Here is a 15,244-nt window from a genome sequence, read left to right as displayed (position 1 = left end):
TAGGGTCTTTTAAGAGACTCTTAGATAGGTACATGAAGCTTAGGAAAATAGAGGGCTATGCAGTAGGGTAATTCTACAGTAGATTACATGGTCAGCACAACATAGTGGGCCGAAGGGCCTGTAATGTGTTATGTTTTATATATGTGCCCAAGACTTTTGCACAATACTGTAAATTATAGACAATTTTTACAAGAAAGAAAGTAGTTAGAACAATTTAGAACAGAGATGAGGAGAAATTTCTTTAGCCAGAGGATGGTGAATCTGTGGAATTCATTGCCACAGACAGCAGTGGAGGCCAAGTCACTGGGTATCTTTAAAGCGGAGGTTGATAGGTTTCTGATAAGCCAGGTAATGGGAAGAAGGCTGGACGATGGGTTGGGAGTGATAATAAATCACTTATGATGGAATGGTAGAACAAACTTGACGGTCTGACTCTGCTCCTCAGTCTCATGGTCTTAATGTCACATGTACCAAGATACAGTGAAAATCTTGTCTTGCATTCTGTTTGTGCACAGTGCATTGAGGTAGGACAAGGTAAACAGTAAGGGAATGCAAAATAATGCGGAACAATGACAGAGAAAGTTCAGTGCAGGCAGACATTGTTACAAGATCATAACGAGGTAGATTGTGAAGTCAAGAGTCCATCTTATCATACCAGGGAACCATTCATAGTCTTACAACCGTGGGCTAGAAGCTGTCCTGCAGACTGGTGGTATACACTTTCAGGGACAATGTACAAAGGCCTGTTTCTATATTATAGTGTGTTTTATTAAATCGAAACACACCCTCCAGCTCCTGCACGTATTCCTGTCTCTGTAATATCCACTGGCCCCTACACCCCTTCCTGTCTCTGTAAACCCAACTCTCCCCACCAACCCCCCCGCCCCCCAGCCCTCACATCCTTCTTGTCTTTGTAACTCTGTCCAGTCCCCATACCCCTTCCTGTCTCTGTAACCCCTCCAGCCCTACACCCCTCCCTGTCTCTGTACCCCTTCATCCCCCACACCCCTCCCTGTCTTTGTAATCCCTCCATCCCCTACACCCCTCCTAGTCTCTGTAACCCCTTCAGCCCCTACACCCCCTCTCTGTAACCCCTCCAGCCCCTACACCCCTCCCTGTCTCTGTAATTCCTCCAGTCCCTACACCCCCCGTCTCTGTAATCCCCTCCAGCCCCTACACCCCTCCCTGTCTCTGTAACCCCTCCTGCCCCTACACCCCTCCCTGTCTCTGTAACCCCTCCATCCCCCACACCCCTCCCTGTCTCTGTCACCCTCTAGGACGGCAGAGTACCATGGTGTTTAGTGTAATACTGTACAGAGCCGGTGATCAGAGATGGGGGTTCAATTCCTACTGCTGCCGTAAGGAGTTTGCCTATTCTCCCTGTGACCGCGGGTTTCGTCTGGGTGCTCCGGGCTTCCCTCACACTCCAAGGATGCCCATGTGTGGGTTAGCGAGTTGTGGGTATACTATGTTGGTGCCAGAATCAGGGCGACACTTCGCTGCCCCCAGCTCATCCTTGGTCTGTGTCCATTGACACAAACAATGCACTTCACTCTACGTTTTGATGTATATGTAACAAATAAGGCTAATTTTTAATCTTTGTATTTACCAGGATGCTGTCTGGATTGGAGGGTATAATGAGAAATGCCATAAGATTAGTTCTTTTCTCAGGAGCGCCGGAGGCTGTCGGGAGACCTGATAGAATTTGATAAAGTCATGAAAAGCACAGACGGGGCAGACAGTCAGAGTAGAAATGTCAACGACTAGAGGACGGACGGTACTGTGCAAAAGTCTTCGGCACATACATATAGCTAGGCTGCCTTAGACGTTTGCACAGAACAGTAATAATTTTATGTATTGCACTGTATTGCTGATCCAGAAGAAAAACAAATATCATTGCATATGTGAGTCCTGATAAACCTGATTCTGATCTGGGTTTGTATTGTGGACTGAGAGGGGGAAGGGGGCAGGGAGAGGGGATTCATGGTTGGGAAAAGGGGAAGGGAGAGGGGAGGGAGTGGGGAGTGGGAGTCATCAGAGATACATTCTGTAATGATCAATAAACCAATTGTTTGGAATCAGATGAACCCCCCCCTCCCCGCCCACCCCGGCACTCCTTCTCTGCCACCTGTCCCACAACCATCCCACAGCGCTCCACCCTCACCATTCCCAACATCCTTTGCTCCTGCCCAATTTACAAACTCGCCCTCTGCTCCACGTTGACAAATACAGTACCATGCAAAGTTTGAGACTCCCTAGCTTTATTTATGTACCTAAGAGTTTTGCACAGTGCTGTACGTTTAAGGTGAGATGGGGAAACATTCAAAGGAGTTGTGGGAGCGAGTTATTTTACACAGAGTGTCGGGTGCTAGACTGGTGGGGGAAGATGCAAAGTGGAGCCAGGTATGGTGGGGGAAGATACAAAGTGGAGCCAGGTACGGTGGAGGTAGATGAAACAGTGGTGTTTAAGATGCTGTTAGTGGACACATGAAGGTGCAGAAAATGAAGGGGTGGGGATCATGCATGGGCAGAAGCAGTTTAGTTTAATTTGTTACTGCGTTCAGCACAGATAAGATGGGTTGAATGAGGGTCCTGTTCCTGTGCTGTGGTGTCAGAGGAGAATCAGTGTTTTCAAAGTCAGGGACGCTGCCTGGAACTGAGAAAGAGAGGAGATGGAGTTAATTTTATAGGTGAGAATGTGGAGAAGGGAGGGTGTAGAGGTACAGGAGTATCTGTGATAAGGTGAGACCAAGCTGCTTCAAAGTAGGGCACTAACCATGAGGTAATGTTTCAGCTCTATAAAACCCTGGTTAGATCACACTTGGAATATCGTGTTCATTTCTGGTTGCCTCATTATAGGAAGGATGTGGAAGGTTTAGAGAGGGGGCAGAGGTTTACCAGGATGCTGCCTGGATAAGAGAGCATGTCTTATGAGGATAGATAGAGAGAGCTAGGGGTTTTTTCTTTGGAGTGAAGGAGGACGAGAGGTGACTTGATAGAGGTGTACAAGATGATAAGAGGCGTAGATGGTGGACAGTCAGAGCCTTTTTCCCAGGGTGGAAATGGTTAATATGAGGGGGCATAATTTTAAGGTGACTGGAGGAGAGTATAGGGAGGAAGTTAGAGGTAGTTTCTTTACACAGAGAATGGTAGGTGTGTTGGACGCCCTGCCAGGGATGGTGGTAGAGGCAGATACATTTGGGATATTTAACAGACTCGCTTAGGTAGGCACATGGATGATAGAAAAAATGAAGAATTATGCAGAAGGAAAGAGTTAGATTGATATTAGAGTGGGTTAAAAGGCCGGCACAACATCATGGGCCAAAAGGCCTGTACTGTTCTGTGTTCTATGTTCTAACTGTGGGGTAATAAATGAATTTAGAAACAGGTTTGACCTTTTTGAATTCCTGCTACTCCTGTTTGCTTTGTTCTTATTACTTTGCATTCTCTCTTTATACTTCTCTGTCCTCCCCCCTCTCACACCACCCTTCCTGTCTGATGCTCCTACTGGCTTCCCCTAGAGCCGCTGTTGGTCTCACTCCCAAGGTGGGCTTGCCCTGGTGAATTGTGAGCGGCACTTCTCCATTAGACCACATGAGGGCAGCAGGGGATCAGCCCTATCCCCTGGAGTTCTGAGCAACTTTCATCCTCAGATCCACATCTATGAGTGTGTGTGAGTGTGGGTGTGTGTGTGTGTGTATGACTGTATGTGTGAGCGTGTGTGTGTCTGTGTGGGTGTGCTAGTGTGTGTGTGAGTGTGTGCGTGTGTGTCATTATGTGTGTGTTTCTGTGTTAGTGTGTGTGTGTGTGTGCCTGTATTTGTGTGTGTATGTGTGTGACTCTGTGTGTCTGCCTGTGTGTGAGTGTGTGTGTGTGTGTGTGTGTGTGTGTGTCTGTCTGTCTTTGTGTGAGTGTGTGCATGTGTCTGTCTTTGTGTGAGTGTGTTTGGGGGACTGTGTGTACGTGCGCACGCGTGTGTGTGTGTGTGTGTGTGTGTGTCTAAGTCTGTGTCCTTTGTGTGTACATAACGTTTGAGAGTCAATGTGTGAGTGTTTCAAGTTTACTGTCATACAACTGGACACACGTATACCACCGAACAAAACAATGGTTCCTCCGGACCAAGGTGCACAACACAGTACATGTAACTCACACACAACACATGAAGTAATGTTACCATAAATAAATTAACAAGTAGTAAGGTTTATTTATGACGCAAGTTAAAAGTAAACAGTGTGACGCTACTGATGCTACAGACATGATGATACCTGAATCAGAATCAGGTTTAATATCACTGGCATGTGTCGTGAAATCTGTTGTTTTATGGCAGTGCAATACATAGTAAGAAAATACACTATAAATTACAATAAGTTCTGTATATACTTAAATAAGTAGTGCAAAAAGGGAGGAAAAAATAGTGAGGTAGTGTTCATGGGTTTGTTGTTCATTTAGAACTGTGATGACGGCGGGGAAGAAGCTGTTCCTGAAACGTTTAGTGTGTGTCTTCAGGCTCCTGTACCTCCTCCTTGATGGTAGCAATGAGCAGAGGGCATGTCCTGGGTGGTGGGGGTCCTTAATGATGGACGCCACCTTTTTGAGGCATTTCCTTTCGAAGTTGTCCTGGATGCTGGTCAGGCTAGTGCTCATGATGGAGCTGGCTGAGCTTACAACCCTCTGCAGCTTTTTCCGATCCTGTGCAGTCACCCCTTCACACCAGACACTGATACGACCAGTTAGAATGCCAGTATACCTGTAGAAATTTGTGAGTGTCTTTGGTGACATACCGATTCTCCTCAAACTCCTAATGAAATATAGCCGCTGTTGTGCCTTCTTTGTAATAGCATTGATATGTTGGGCCCAGGATAGATCCTTAGAGGTGCTGACATCCAGAAACTTCAAACTGCTCACTCTTTCCACTTCTGATCCCTCAACGAGGTCTAGTATTCACTTGGCTTACCCTTTCTGAAGTCCACAATCAATTGCTTGGTCTTCCTGACGTTGTGCAAGCTTGTTGCTGCGACACAACTCAACCAGCTGACCTATCTCGTTCCTGTACGCCCTCTTATCTCCATTTGAAATTCTGCCAACAAATCAGCAAATTTATAGATGGGGTTTGAGCTGTGCCTAGCCACACAATCGTGGTTTAGAGAGAATAGAGTAGTGGGCTAAGCATGCATCTTTGACATGTGCCAGTGTTGATTGTCACCAAGGAGGAGATGTTATTTCCAATCTGTGAAGACTGTGAAGAAATCAGGCAACATATACAAAATGCTGGTGGAATGCAGCAAGTCAGGCAGTATCTATGAAAATAAATAAACAGTTGATGTTTTGGGCTGAGACCGTCTGTCTATTCATTTCCATAGATGATGCCTGACCTGTTGAGTTCCTCCAGCATTTTGTGTGTGTGTTGCCTTGGATTTCCTGGATTTGCAGATTTTCTCGAGGAAGTCAAGGGTCCAGTTGCAGAGGGAGGTACAGAGGCCCATGTTCTGGAGCTTGTTGAGAACTGAGGCTATGATGATGCTGAATGCTGAGCTGTAATCAATAAACAGCAGCCTGACGTAGGTATTACAATTCTCCAGCTGATCCAAGGTCAAGTGGAGAGCCAGTGAGATTGCATCTGCTGTAGATCACTTGTGGCGATAGGCAAATTGCAGTGGGTCCTGGACCTTACTAGGCATGAGCTGATTTTTGCCATGATCAATCTCACAAAGCACTTCATCACAGTAGATGTGAATGTCACTGGGTAATAGCCATTGAGCCACTGGGTACACGTATGATTGTCACCCTTTTAAAGCAGGTGGGACCTCCAACTGCATCAAGGAGAGACTGAAGATGTCCTTGAACACTCCTGCCAGTTGGTGGCACAGGTTTTTTGGCCCTACTAGGTAAACCATCAGTGCTGATCCCTTGCGAGGGTTCACCTTCTTGAAAGATTTTCTGACGCCAGCCTTCGGGACGGAGATCTCAGCGTCCCCAATTCTAGGCTCCTCTGGTTCCACAGGTGATATACTGGTGGTACTTGTTCAGAGAGTTTTTCGAGCTGGCCTGCCAGGGAAGGCATCAGGGTGAGCAGTTTCAAGTCTGCTGATTACATTGCTCAGCTCCTTCAGTGTCTGCCTGACATTGACTTGAGGAGGAATGTACACTGCTACCAGGATAATGGCAGAAAGTTCCCTCAGCAGATAAAGTGGATGGCATTTGACCGCTAGCTGTTCCAGGTCGGGTGAGCAGGACTCAGACAGAACCACCACATTTGGGCACCACAATGAGTTAATCATAGATCATACTCCACCTCCTCTTCCTATCCTGTCTTTGCGGAGAATGGTGAAGCCATTGGGCTGCAGGTCTGCATTTGAAATTGCTGGTGTGAGCCATGTTTCTGTAAGGCAGAGTACACAGCAGTCCCCTGGTACAGAAATCTGGGTGGTTGCAGGGATTTCAGTAGTCTCACAGCCTGGGGGAAAGAGGTATCTCCTGCCTGATGGTAGAAGGTCAAAAAGATTGTTGGACAGACGGGAAGGATCATTGACAATGCTATGGGTTCTACATACACTGGTGCTCCTGATAAATATCTCGTGTGTGTGTATCTGAGCCAGCATATTTTTATATACACACACATACAGACACACACACTGTGAGGGGTATAGATAGGGTAAATGTAAGCAGGCTTTTTCCACTGAGGTTGGGTGTGACTGTCATGGGTTAAGGGTGAAAGGTGAGATGTTTAAGGGAACACGAGGGGGAACTTCTTCACTCAGAGGGTGGAAGTGGTGGATGTGGGTTCAATTTGAATATTGAAGAGAAGTTTGGATGGGTACGTGGATGGGAGGGGTGTTGAGGACTGTGGTCCAGGTGCAGGTCGATGGGACTAAACTTGCCCCTCTGGTCCCCTTTAAATCTTTCCCCTCTCACCTTAAACCTGTGTCCCCTTTGCTTTTAGATTCTCATTCTGATTCAGCATGCATCACTTCACAAATTTCTGAGTTAAATTCTATCAACCGTTCCTCTGCCCACTCTCCCAGATTTAGTTATTTTTTGAGATACCCTTCTGGCCCCTCGAGCCACACCACCCAGTAACCTCTGACAACCCCGATTTAACCCCAGTCTACAATTTACAATGACCAGTACGTCTTTGGAAACCAGCACACACAGGGAAAACTCACGCATTACACGGAGAGGATATACAGAGACTTCTCACAGAGGGTGCCGCGATTGAACTCTGAACTCTGATGCCCTAAGCTGTAACAGTATTGCGCTAACTGCTACTGGCGATTGTTGCCGCCTTTTTGAGGCATTGCCTCGTGAAGGTGTTCTCAATGCTGATGAGGCCAGTGACCACGATGGAGCTGGCTGAGTTTATAACGTTCTGCAGCTTTTTTCCGATCCTGTGCAGTGGTCCCTCCACAACAGACGATGATGCAACCAGTTAGAATGCTCTCCACAGTACATCTGTAGAAATTTGCAAGTCTTTGGTGGCTTTCCAAATCTCCTCAAGTTCCTTATAATTGTATCACGATGTTGGGCCAGGATAGATCTTCAGAGATGTCAACACCAAGAAACTTGAAGCTGCTCATCCTTTCCACTGCGATCCCTCGGCGAGGACTGGTGTGCATTTCCTTGGCTTCCCCTTCCTGAAGTTCACAATCAATTCCTTGGTCTTGCTGATGTTGTGTATTCCTCTCGCCTGCCTCTCTCCTGTACACCTTCTCGTCACCATCTGAAATTCTGCCAACAACTGTTGTGTCAGGCAGATTTATAAATGGCATCTCAGTTGTGACTAGCTACACAATCATGGGTATAGAGAGAGTAGAGCAGTGGGATAAGCACACATCCCTGAGGTACGCCAGTGTTGATGGTTAGCAAGATGTTATCTTCAATGAGTGTGTGTCTTCAGACTTCTGTGCTTCTTCCTTAGTGGTAGCAATGAGAAGAGGGCATGTCCTGGATGACGAGGGTCCGTAGTGACAGATACCACCTTTTTGAGGAATCGCATGTTGAAGGTGTCCTCATTTCTGGGGAGGCCGGTGACCATGATGGAGCTGGCTGAGTTTACAGCTTTCTGCAGCTCTTTCCAATCCTGTGCAGTGGCCCCTCCGTACCAGACAGTGATGCAACCAGTTAGAATGCAATTCTAATTTCAAGTGGTTTCAGGAGAGACTGAATGAGACAGATAGGATCGTGCGTTTCTGCCAGTGCTACAGAGGCATACCAGATCACGAGGGGCGTAGATAATGTTATGTGTTTATATTTACTGTGTTTTTATTCTGTTCTGTATGCTTATTGTGGTTTTTCTGTGCTGCATCGGATCTGGAGCAACAAAAATTTTGTTCTCCTTTACACTTGTGTACTGGAGAATGACAATAAATACCCTTGAATCTTAAATATTAAATATACCCAATGACTTGGCCTCCACAGCCATCCGTAGCAATAAATTCCACAGATTCACCTCCCCCTGGCTAAAAATTCCACCTCATGTCTGTTCTGAAATAGAGGTTCCCAACCTTTATTAAAATCACCAGGGACATAGATATGTGAATGTACACAGCCACTTTCCCTGGTTTAGGGAATCAAAAACTGGAGGAACTCAATTGATCAGACAACATCGATGGAGAGGAATAAAGAGTTGAGGGTTTGGGCGAGACCCTTCTCTTTCGGCGCCTCCCACTTTCCCCAAACCCAAAGGGTAGCTGTGGGCACCCGCGTGAACCCCAGCCCTGTCTGCCTTTCATCGGCTGCATGGAACAGCCCGTGGGGGCTCCCCAACTCTTCCTGCGCTACTTTGACCACTGCATCGGTACTGCTTTGTGCACGCATGCTGAGCTTGTCAATTTCATCGACTTTGCCTCCCCGATGAAGACCATCAAAACTGGAAGGAAAGAGGAGAGAGATAGCTGGTATAAAAAGTCAGGAGGAAGGGGAGTTGATGGGTGGATCCAGGTGAGGGAAAATGGGAAAGATGTAAGAAATTGATCATTAGCAGAGTTCCTCTGAATTTTGTGTGTGTTGCTTGATAGTTAGCATGTCTTTTCCTTGCTTGGGAAACATATAAAAGATTCTACAGATGCTGGAAATTACTCGAGGATGTAGGTTTAAGGAGAACATATAACATAGAACACAGGGTGAATGTACAAACTCCTTACAAACAGTGACAGGAATTAGAACATAGAACAGTACTACACAGGAACAGGCCCTGTGGCCCACAATGTTGTGCTGAACCCATTAAATTGCTCTTGCCATTGTCCATGAAGTGCTAGGTAAACTGAAAGGTCTTAAGGTGGATAAGTCACCTGGACCAGATGGACTACATCCCAGAGTCCTGAAAGAGCTTGCTGAATAGATAACAGATGCATTGGTCGTGATCTTTTAAGAATCACTTGATTCTGGCATGGTCCTGGAGGACTGGAAGATTGCAAATGACACTCCACTCTTTAAGAAGGGAGGAAGACAAAAGAGAGGAAATTATAGGCCAGTTAGCCTAACCTCAGTGTCTTGGAAATTGTTGGAGTCTATTGTTACGGATGAGGTTTCGGGGTATTTAGAGACTAATGATAAAGTAAGTCAAAGTCAGCGTGGTTCTGTGAAGGGAAATCTTGCCTGACAAATCTGTTAGAGTTCTTTGAGGATGTAACAAGCAGGGTGGAGAAAGGAGAGGCAGTGGATGTTGTTTACTTGGATTTTCAGAAGGCATTTGATAAGGTACCACACATGAGGCTGTTTAACAAGATAAAATTTCATGGTATTACAGGAAAGATACTGTCATGGATAGAGGCTGAGAGGCTGATAGGCAGAAGGCAGCGAATGGGAATAAAAGGGCCTTTTCTGGTTGGCTGCTGCTGACTAGTGCAGCCAAGTATTAGGACCACTACTTTTCACATTGTTTGTCAATGATTTAGATAGTGGAATTGATGGCTTTGTGGCAAAGTTTGAGGATGATATGAAGAAAGGTGGAGGGGTAGGTAGTGCTGAGATTGCAGCAGGACTTAGACAAATTGGAAGAATGGGCAAAAAAGTGGCAGATGGAATACAGTGTTGGGAAATGTATGATAATGCATTTTGGTAAAAGGAAGAACAGTGTGGAGTATTATTAAAATGGGGAGAAAGTTCAAACGTCAGAGGTGCAGAGGGACTTAGGAGTCCTCGTGCAAGACTCCCAGAATGTTAACTTACAGGTTGAATCTGTGGTAAAGGCGGCAAATGCAATGTTGACATTTATTTCAAGGAGAATAAAATATAAGAACAAGGAGATAATGCTGAAGCTTTATAAGATACTAGTCAGGCTGCACTTTCAGTATTGTCAACAGTTTTGGGCCCCATATCTCAGAAATGTATTGTTATTGGAGAGAGTCCAGAGGAGGTTCACGAGGATTATTCCAGGAATGAAGGGGTTAACATATGAGGAGTGTTTGGCAGTTTTGGACCCATACTTACTGGAATTTAGAAGAATGCGGGGGGATCTCATTGAAACCTTCCAAATGTTGAAAAGACCTAGGTAGGACGAATGTGGATGTGGTTAGGATGTTTATCCAGAACTGGAAGGCACAACCTCAAAATTGAGGGTTGACCTTTTAGAACAGAAGTATGGAGGAATTTTTAGCCAAAGTGAGGTGAATTAGTGGAATGCTCTGCCACAGACTGCGGTGGAGGCCAAGTCCGTGGGTATATTCAAAGCGTAGGTTTATAGATTCTTGATTGGTTGGGGCATCAAGTGATACGGGGAGAGGGCAGGTGTATAAGGTTGAATGGGATCGGCGATCAGCCATGATGAAATGGTGGAGTGGACTCGATTAGGTGAATGGCCTAATCCTGCTCCTATGTCTTATGGCCTTATGGTCTAAGAGTTTATACGTTCTCCCTGTGACCATGTGGATTTCCTCTGGGTGCTCCGATCTCCTGCCACAGTCCAAAGACATACTGGTTGGTAGATTAATTTGGCATTGTGAATTGTCCCATGATTAGGACAGGGTTAAATTGGGATTGCTGGGCATCGTGGCTCGATGGGTTGGGAGGGCCCACTCCACACTGTACCTCAATAAACAAATAATAAACCAATCCCCTCTGCCTACACAATGGCCATACCCTTCCATTTCCCTCCCATCCATGTGCCAATCTAAACACCTCTTAAAAATCTCTAATATATCTGCCTCTACCCCCGCCCCAGGCAGCACAATCCAGGCACCCTCCACTCTCTGCGTGAAGAAACTTGCCCCTTGCATCTACTTTGAAATTACTCCCTCTGTGAGAGGGGAGAGATTTGATAGGAACTTGAAAAGCAACTTACTTACACAAATGGTGAGAGCCATATGGAAAGGCTGCAAGAGGATGTGGTTGAAACACAACAGATCCTGGAAACCCTGAGCAACACACACTAAATGCTGGAGGAGCTCAGCAGGTCAGGAGAGGAATAAACAGTTGACGTTTCAGGCCGAGGCCCGTCATCAGATCTCAGTCTGAAATGTTCAGTTTTCTTTGCATTAGACAAAGGAGCAGAATGAAGCCATTGGGCCCATTGAGTCTGCTCTGCCATTCCATTACGGCTGATTTATTAGCCCTCTCAACCCCAGTTTCCTGCCTTCTCCCTGTAACCTATGACACACCAACTAATCAAGAACCTATCAACTTAGTCATAGTCATACTTTATTGATCCCGGGGGAAATTGGTTTTCATTACAGTTGCACCATAAATAATAAATAGTAATAGAACCATAAATAGTTAAATAGTAATATGTAAATTATGCCAATAAATTATGAAATAAGTCCAGGACCAGCCTATTGGCTCAGGGTGTCTGACCCTCCAAGGGAAGAGTTGTAAAGTTTGATGGCCACAGGCAGGAATGACCTCCTGTGATGCTCAGTGTTGCATCTCGGTGGAATGAGTCTCTGGCTGAACGTACTCCTGTGCCCACCCAGTACATTATGTAGTGGATGGGAGACATTGACCAAGATGGCATGCAACTGGGACAGCATCCTCTTTTCAGACACCACCGTCAGAGAGTCCAGTTCCATCCCCACAACATCACTGGCCTTACGAATGAGTTTATTGATTCTGTTGGTGTCTGCTACCCTCAGCCTGCTGCCCCAGCACACAACAGCAAACATGATAGCACTGGCCACCACAGACTCGTAGAACATCCTCAGCATCATCCGGCAGATGTTAAAGGACCTCAGTCTCCTCAGGAAATGGAGACAGTTCTGCTTCAAATATACCCAATGACCTACCTCCGCAGCCATCTGTGGCAAAGAATTCTACAGATTCACCTCCCTCTGGCTGGAGAAATTCCTCCTCATCTCTGTTTTAAATAGAAGTTCCTCTATTCTGAGGCTGTGCCCTCTAGTCCTAGACTCCCCGACTATAGGCAAAGTCCTCTCCACATCCACTTTATCCAGGCCTTTCAATATTCAATAGGTTTCAATGCGATCCCCCCCATCATTCTTCTAAACTCCAGCCATCAAACGCTCCCCATACGTTAACCCTTTTAGTCCCGGAATCATTCTCTGGCTCATGAAATTTCTCCTCATCTCTGTTAAGGTAGTTGTGCGACTCTCCTCTTTGGAATCTCAAGAACATCTAGCTGAGTCTTTCCAGTCCTGACGCCGGCACTGAATCAGCGAGCATTAGGACCTAGCAGACTCCCAAATGAACAGGAACTGCCTCCTCTAATATTGTTTCCATTTTCTGTGTTTTATTTTCTTTTGTAAATTTACTTGAAGGGCCAAAGGCTGGTGGCTGAATCCGCTCCACCTGCCCTGGCCCATCGCAGGGGGAATGAGCAGGTGTGCGATGTTGGATGTTCGTTCTAGCCCCCAGACTCTGCTATTTCCCTCCCACCTCCTATTCGTGTGGAGAGTGTAGACTCATTGGCGAGCTGTGGAACTGTGTGCGTGAGAGAAGGAGAGATAGGGAGGAAGAACGTGAGAGAGGGAGAGAGAGAGAGAGAGTGTGTTTGTGTGTGTGACAGAGAGAGAGAGGCAGAACGAACGCGTTGAGTTGCACAGCGAGGGAGAGACAGAGACACAGACACAAGCTGGTGCGGTGCGGTGCGGAGCGGAGCGGCGGCAGTATGCAAGCATGGTTCTAATCCTGCACCACATCCTGATCGCGCTGTTTCAATCTTTCAGGCGAGGACAGCAAGCCGCGGTGAAACCAGAGAGTGATCTGAGCCAGTCTGCCGCGGTTCAGGTAAGCGCAATGGGGTGCCTTCCAGTCCTATTGTGTACGGCAGAGGGAGTGAGTATGGTTTCGAATTGGATGTGTGTGAGGGTTAGTGTCTGCCTGAATGTCTCTGTCTCTGTATCTGTGTGTTATACAGTACAACGCACGTCTTTGTGTCTTATACTGTATGTCAGTATGCGTTCGTCTCTGCGTGTGTCATTATGCGTGTATGTATGTGGGTCTGTGTGTGTGTGGATCTATGTATGTGTGTGGGTCTATGTGTGTAAGTGTTTGGGTGTGTGTGTGTGTGTGTGTTTGTGTATGTGTGTGTGTTTCTGTATATGTGTGTGGGTCTGTGTGTGTGTGGATCTATGTATGTATGTGGGTCTGTGTGTATGTGTATAAGTGTTTGGGTCTGTGTATGTGTGTGTGTTTGTGTGTGGGTGTGTGTGTGTGTGTTGCACAGGGGAAGGGAGCCGGGGTCGAGAAGGCAGGTTCACCGTGGGAGGAGGTTTACTCACACCAGTCTGTCAGCTGTCCGGGTATGTGGGGGTTTGGAGCAGGGGATATCAGGGGGTAAGTGAGATTGGGACATGTGGGTCAGAATTAACCCTTTGCTGGCTTGGAGGCTGCTAGCCTTCTACATCCTGTCATGCCCTCACACCCTCGGCCTATATCTCTGTGAGATAATATGGGGATATCAGCAATCCATTTAACCAGGGTAACACACACAAAGATGTTGAGGGAAATCGGCAGGTTGACGGCATCTATGGAGATACAGAAGTAATTGATGGTCAGGCAGAGACCCTTCATCCTTTAACCAAAGTTCCACAGTTGTCTGAACTCCCCCTGCCTCTCTTCCCTCCCACCAAACATTCCCCCCTCTCTCCCTCCCTCACTCCTGTAACTCCCTGTTTTCCTACTCCAAACTCACTATCCCCCCACCACACACGATTCTCTCCCTCTCCCTCCCTCCCCTCCTTCCCACCCCTCACTCCTCTGCTCCCCCTCCCTCCACCAGATTTATTCTCCCCTCATCCATCTTATTTTCCTTCCCTCCTCCTCCCTCCCCAAGCTAAACCTCTCCCTCTCCTTCTTTCCTCTCCCCTCTCCTACCCTTTCCTTCACCCTTCTCACCCCTTCCTCCTTGCTGGGGGCGATCCCAAGACATTGGGTGGGCACCCAGGAATGCAGCTGGGTAGAATGACATGGGCAGATGTAGGCCACTCGGCCCATTGAGACTGTGCCACCATTCCATCATGGCTGATTTACTATCCCTCTCCACCCCATCCTCCTGCCTTCTCCCTGTAACCTTTGATGCCCTCACTAATCAGGAACCTTTCAACATCTGCTTCAGATGTACCCAGTGACTCGGCCTCCACAGCCGTCTGTGGCAATAAATTCCACAGATTCGCCACCCTCTGGCTCATCAAGTTGGACAATCGGATCGAGCTGTTGCTGAGTGGGGAGAGGGGATGAGGGTGGGGAGAGGTAAGGTGGGGATTGAGGTGAAGTCACTGCAACCTCCCCCACCAATGACCTTGCCCATTCTGCAGTGACTGAAGGGGGATTCAGTCTTCACTGATACATTCTCACTATTGATTGGCTCTTACTCTTTCCCAACTGACCCTCCCCACAATGTAATAACCACCCCCTTTTTATTTCTTTGTTTATTAATATGATATATTGATTTAGAGATACAGCACAGAACAGGCCCCTCTGGCCCTTTGAGCCACGTTGTCCTAGCAACCCCAATTTAACCCGAGCCCCATCACAGGAGAATTTACAATGACCAATTAACCTACTACCCGTTATGTCTTCAGACTGTGGGAGGAAACTGGAGCACCCGGAGGAAACCCAGACGTTCCATGGGGAGGATGTACAGGGACTCCTTACAGAACAGTGCTGGAATTGAACTTTAAACTTCAGAACACCCCGAGCTGTAACAGTGTTGCACTAACTGCAATGCTGCCACGAGCCTCTTCTCCACCCCACCCCACCTCCATAGAATTTCTCATTCTTTTTTTGGGGTTTGACTGAACGTTTTCCTTCTAGAGATGGAGGAGGGTCTGGCCAGAAAGTTCAGCTGTCTATT

The 15,244-nt window shown here is 46.9% G+C and overlaps 1 protein-coding gene across 6 annotated transcripts in view; it reads left to right on the top strand.

Moving 5' to 3' along the window:
- Nucleotides 1-12,685: 12,685 nt before the first annotated feature.
- Nucleotides 12,686-15,244, top strand: part of LOC134349806 (cGMP-dependent 3',5'-cyclic phosphodiesterase) — a 309,387-nt gene continuing 306,828 nt past the window's right edge. For 2 of the 6 annotated variants that reach the window (XM_063054695.1, XM_063054697.1), the window contains exon 1: nt 12,900-13,176. In XM_063054695.1, the coding sequence (XP_062910765.1) occupies nt 13,066-13,176 (111 nt within the window). In that variant the 5' untranslated portion in view covers nt 12,900-13,065. Of the gene's footprint in view, nt 12,771-12,899; nt 13,177-15,244 lie in introns of those variants that run through there. The other 4 variants (XM_063054698.1, XM_063054696.1, XM_063054700.1 and 1 more) reach the window with 4 other exon arrangements.

The sequence above is a fragment of the Mobula hypostoma genome, chromosome 7, assembly GCF_963921235.1.
Source record: "Mobula hypostoma chromosome 7, sMobHyp1.1, whole genome shotgun sequence".
Taxonomy (NCBI): Eukaryota; Metazoa; Chordata; class Chondrichthyes; order Myliobatiformes; family Myliobatidae; genus Mobula; species Mobula hypostoma.
The sequence above is the reverse complement of the archived record's forward strand: the minus strand, read 5'-3'. Positions and strand labels throughout refer to the sequence as shown.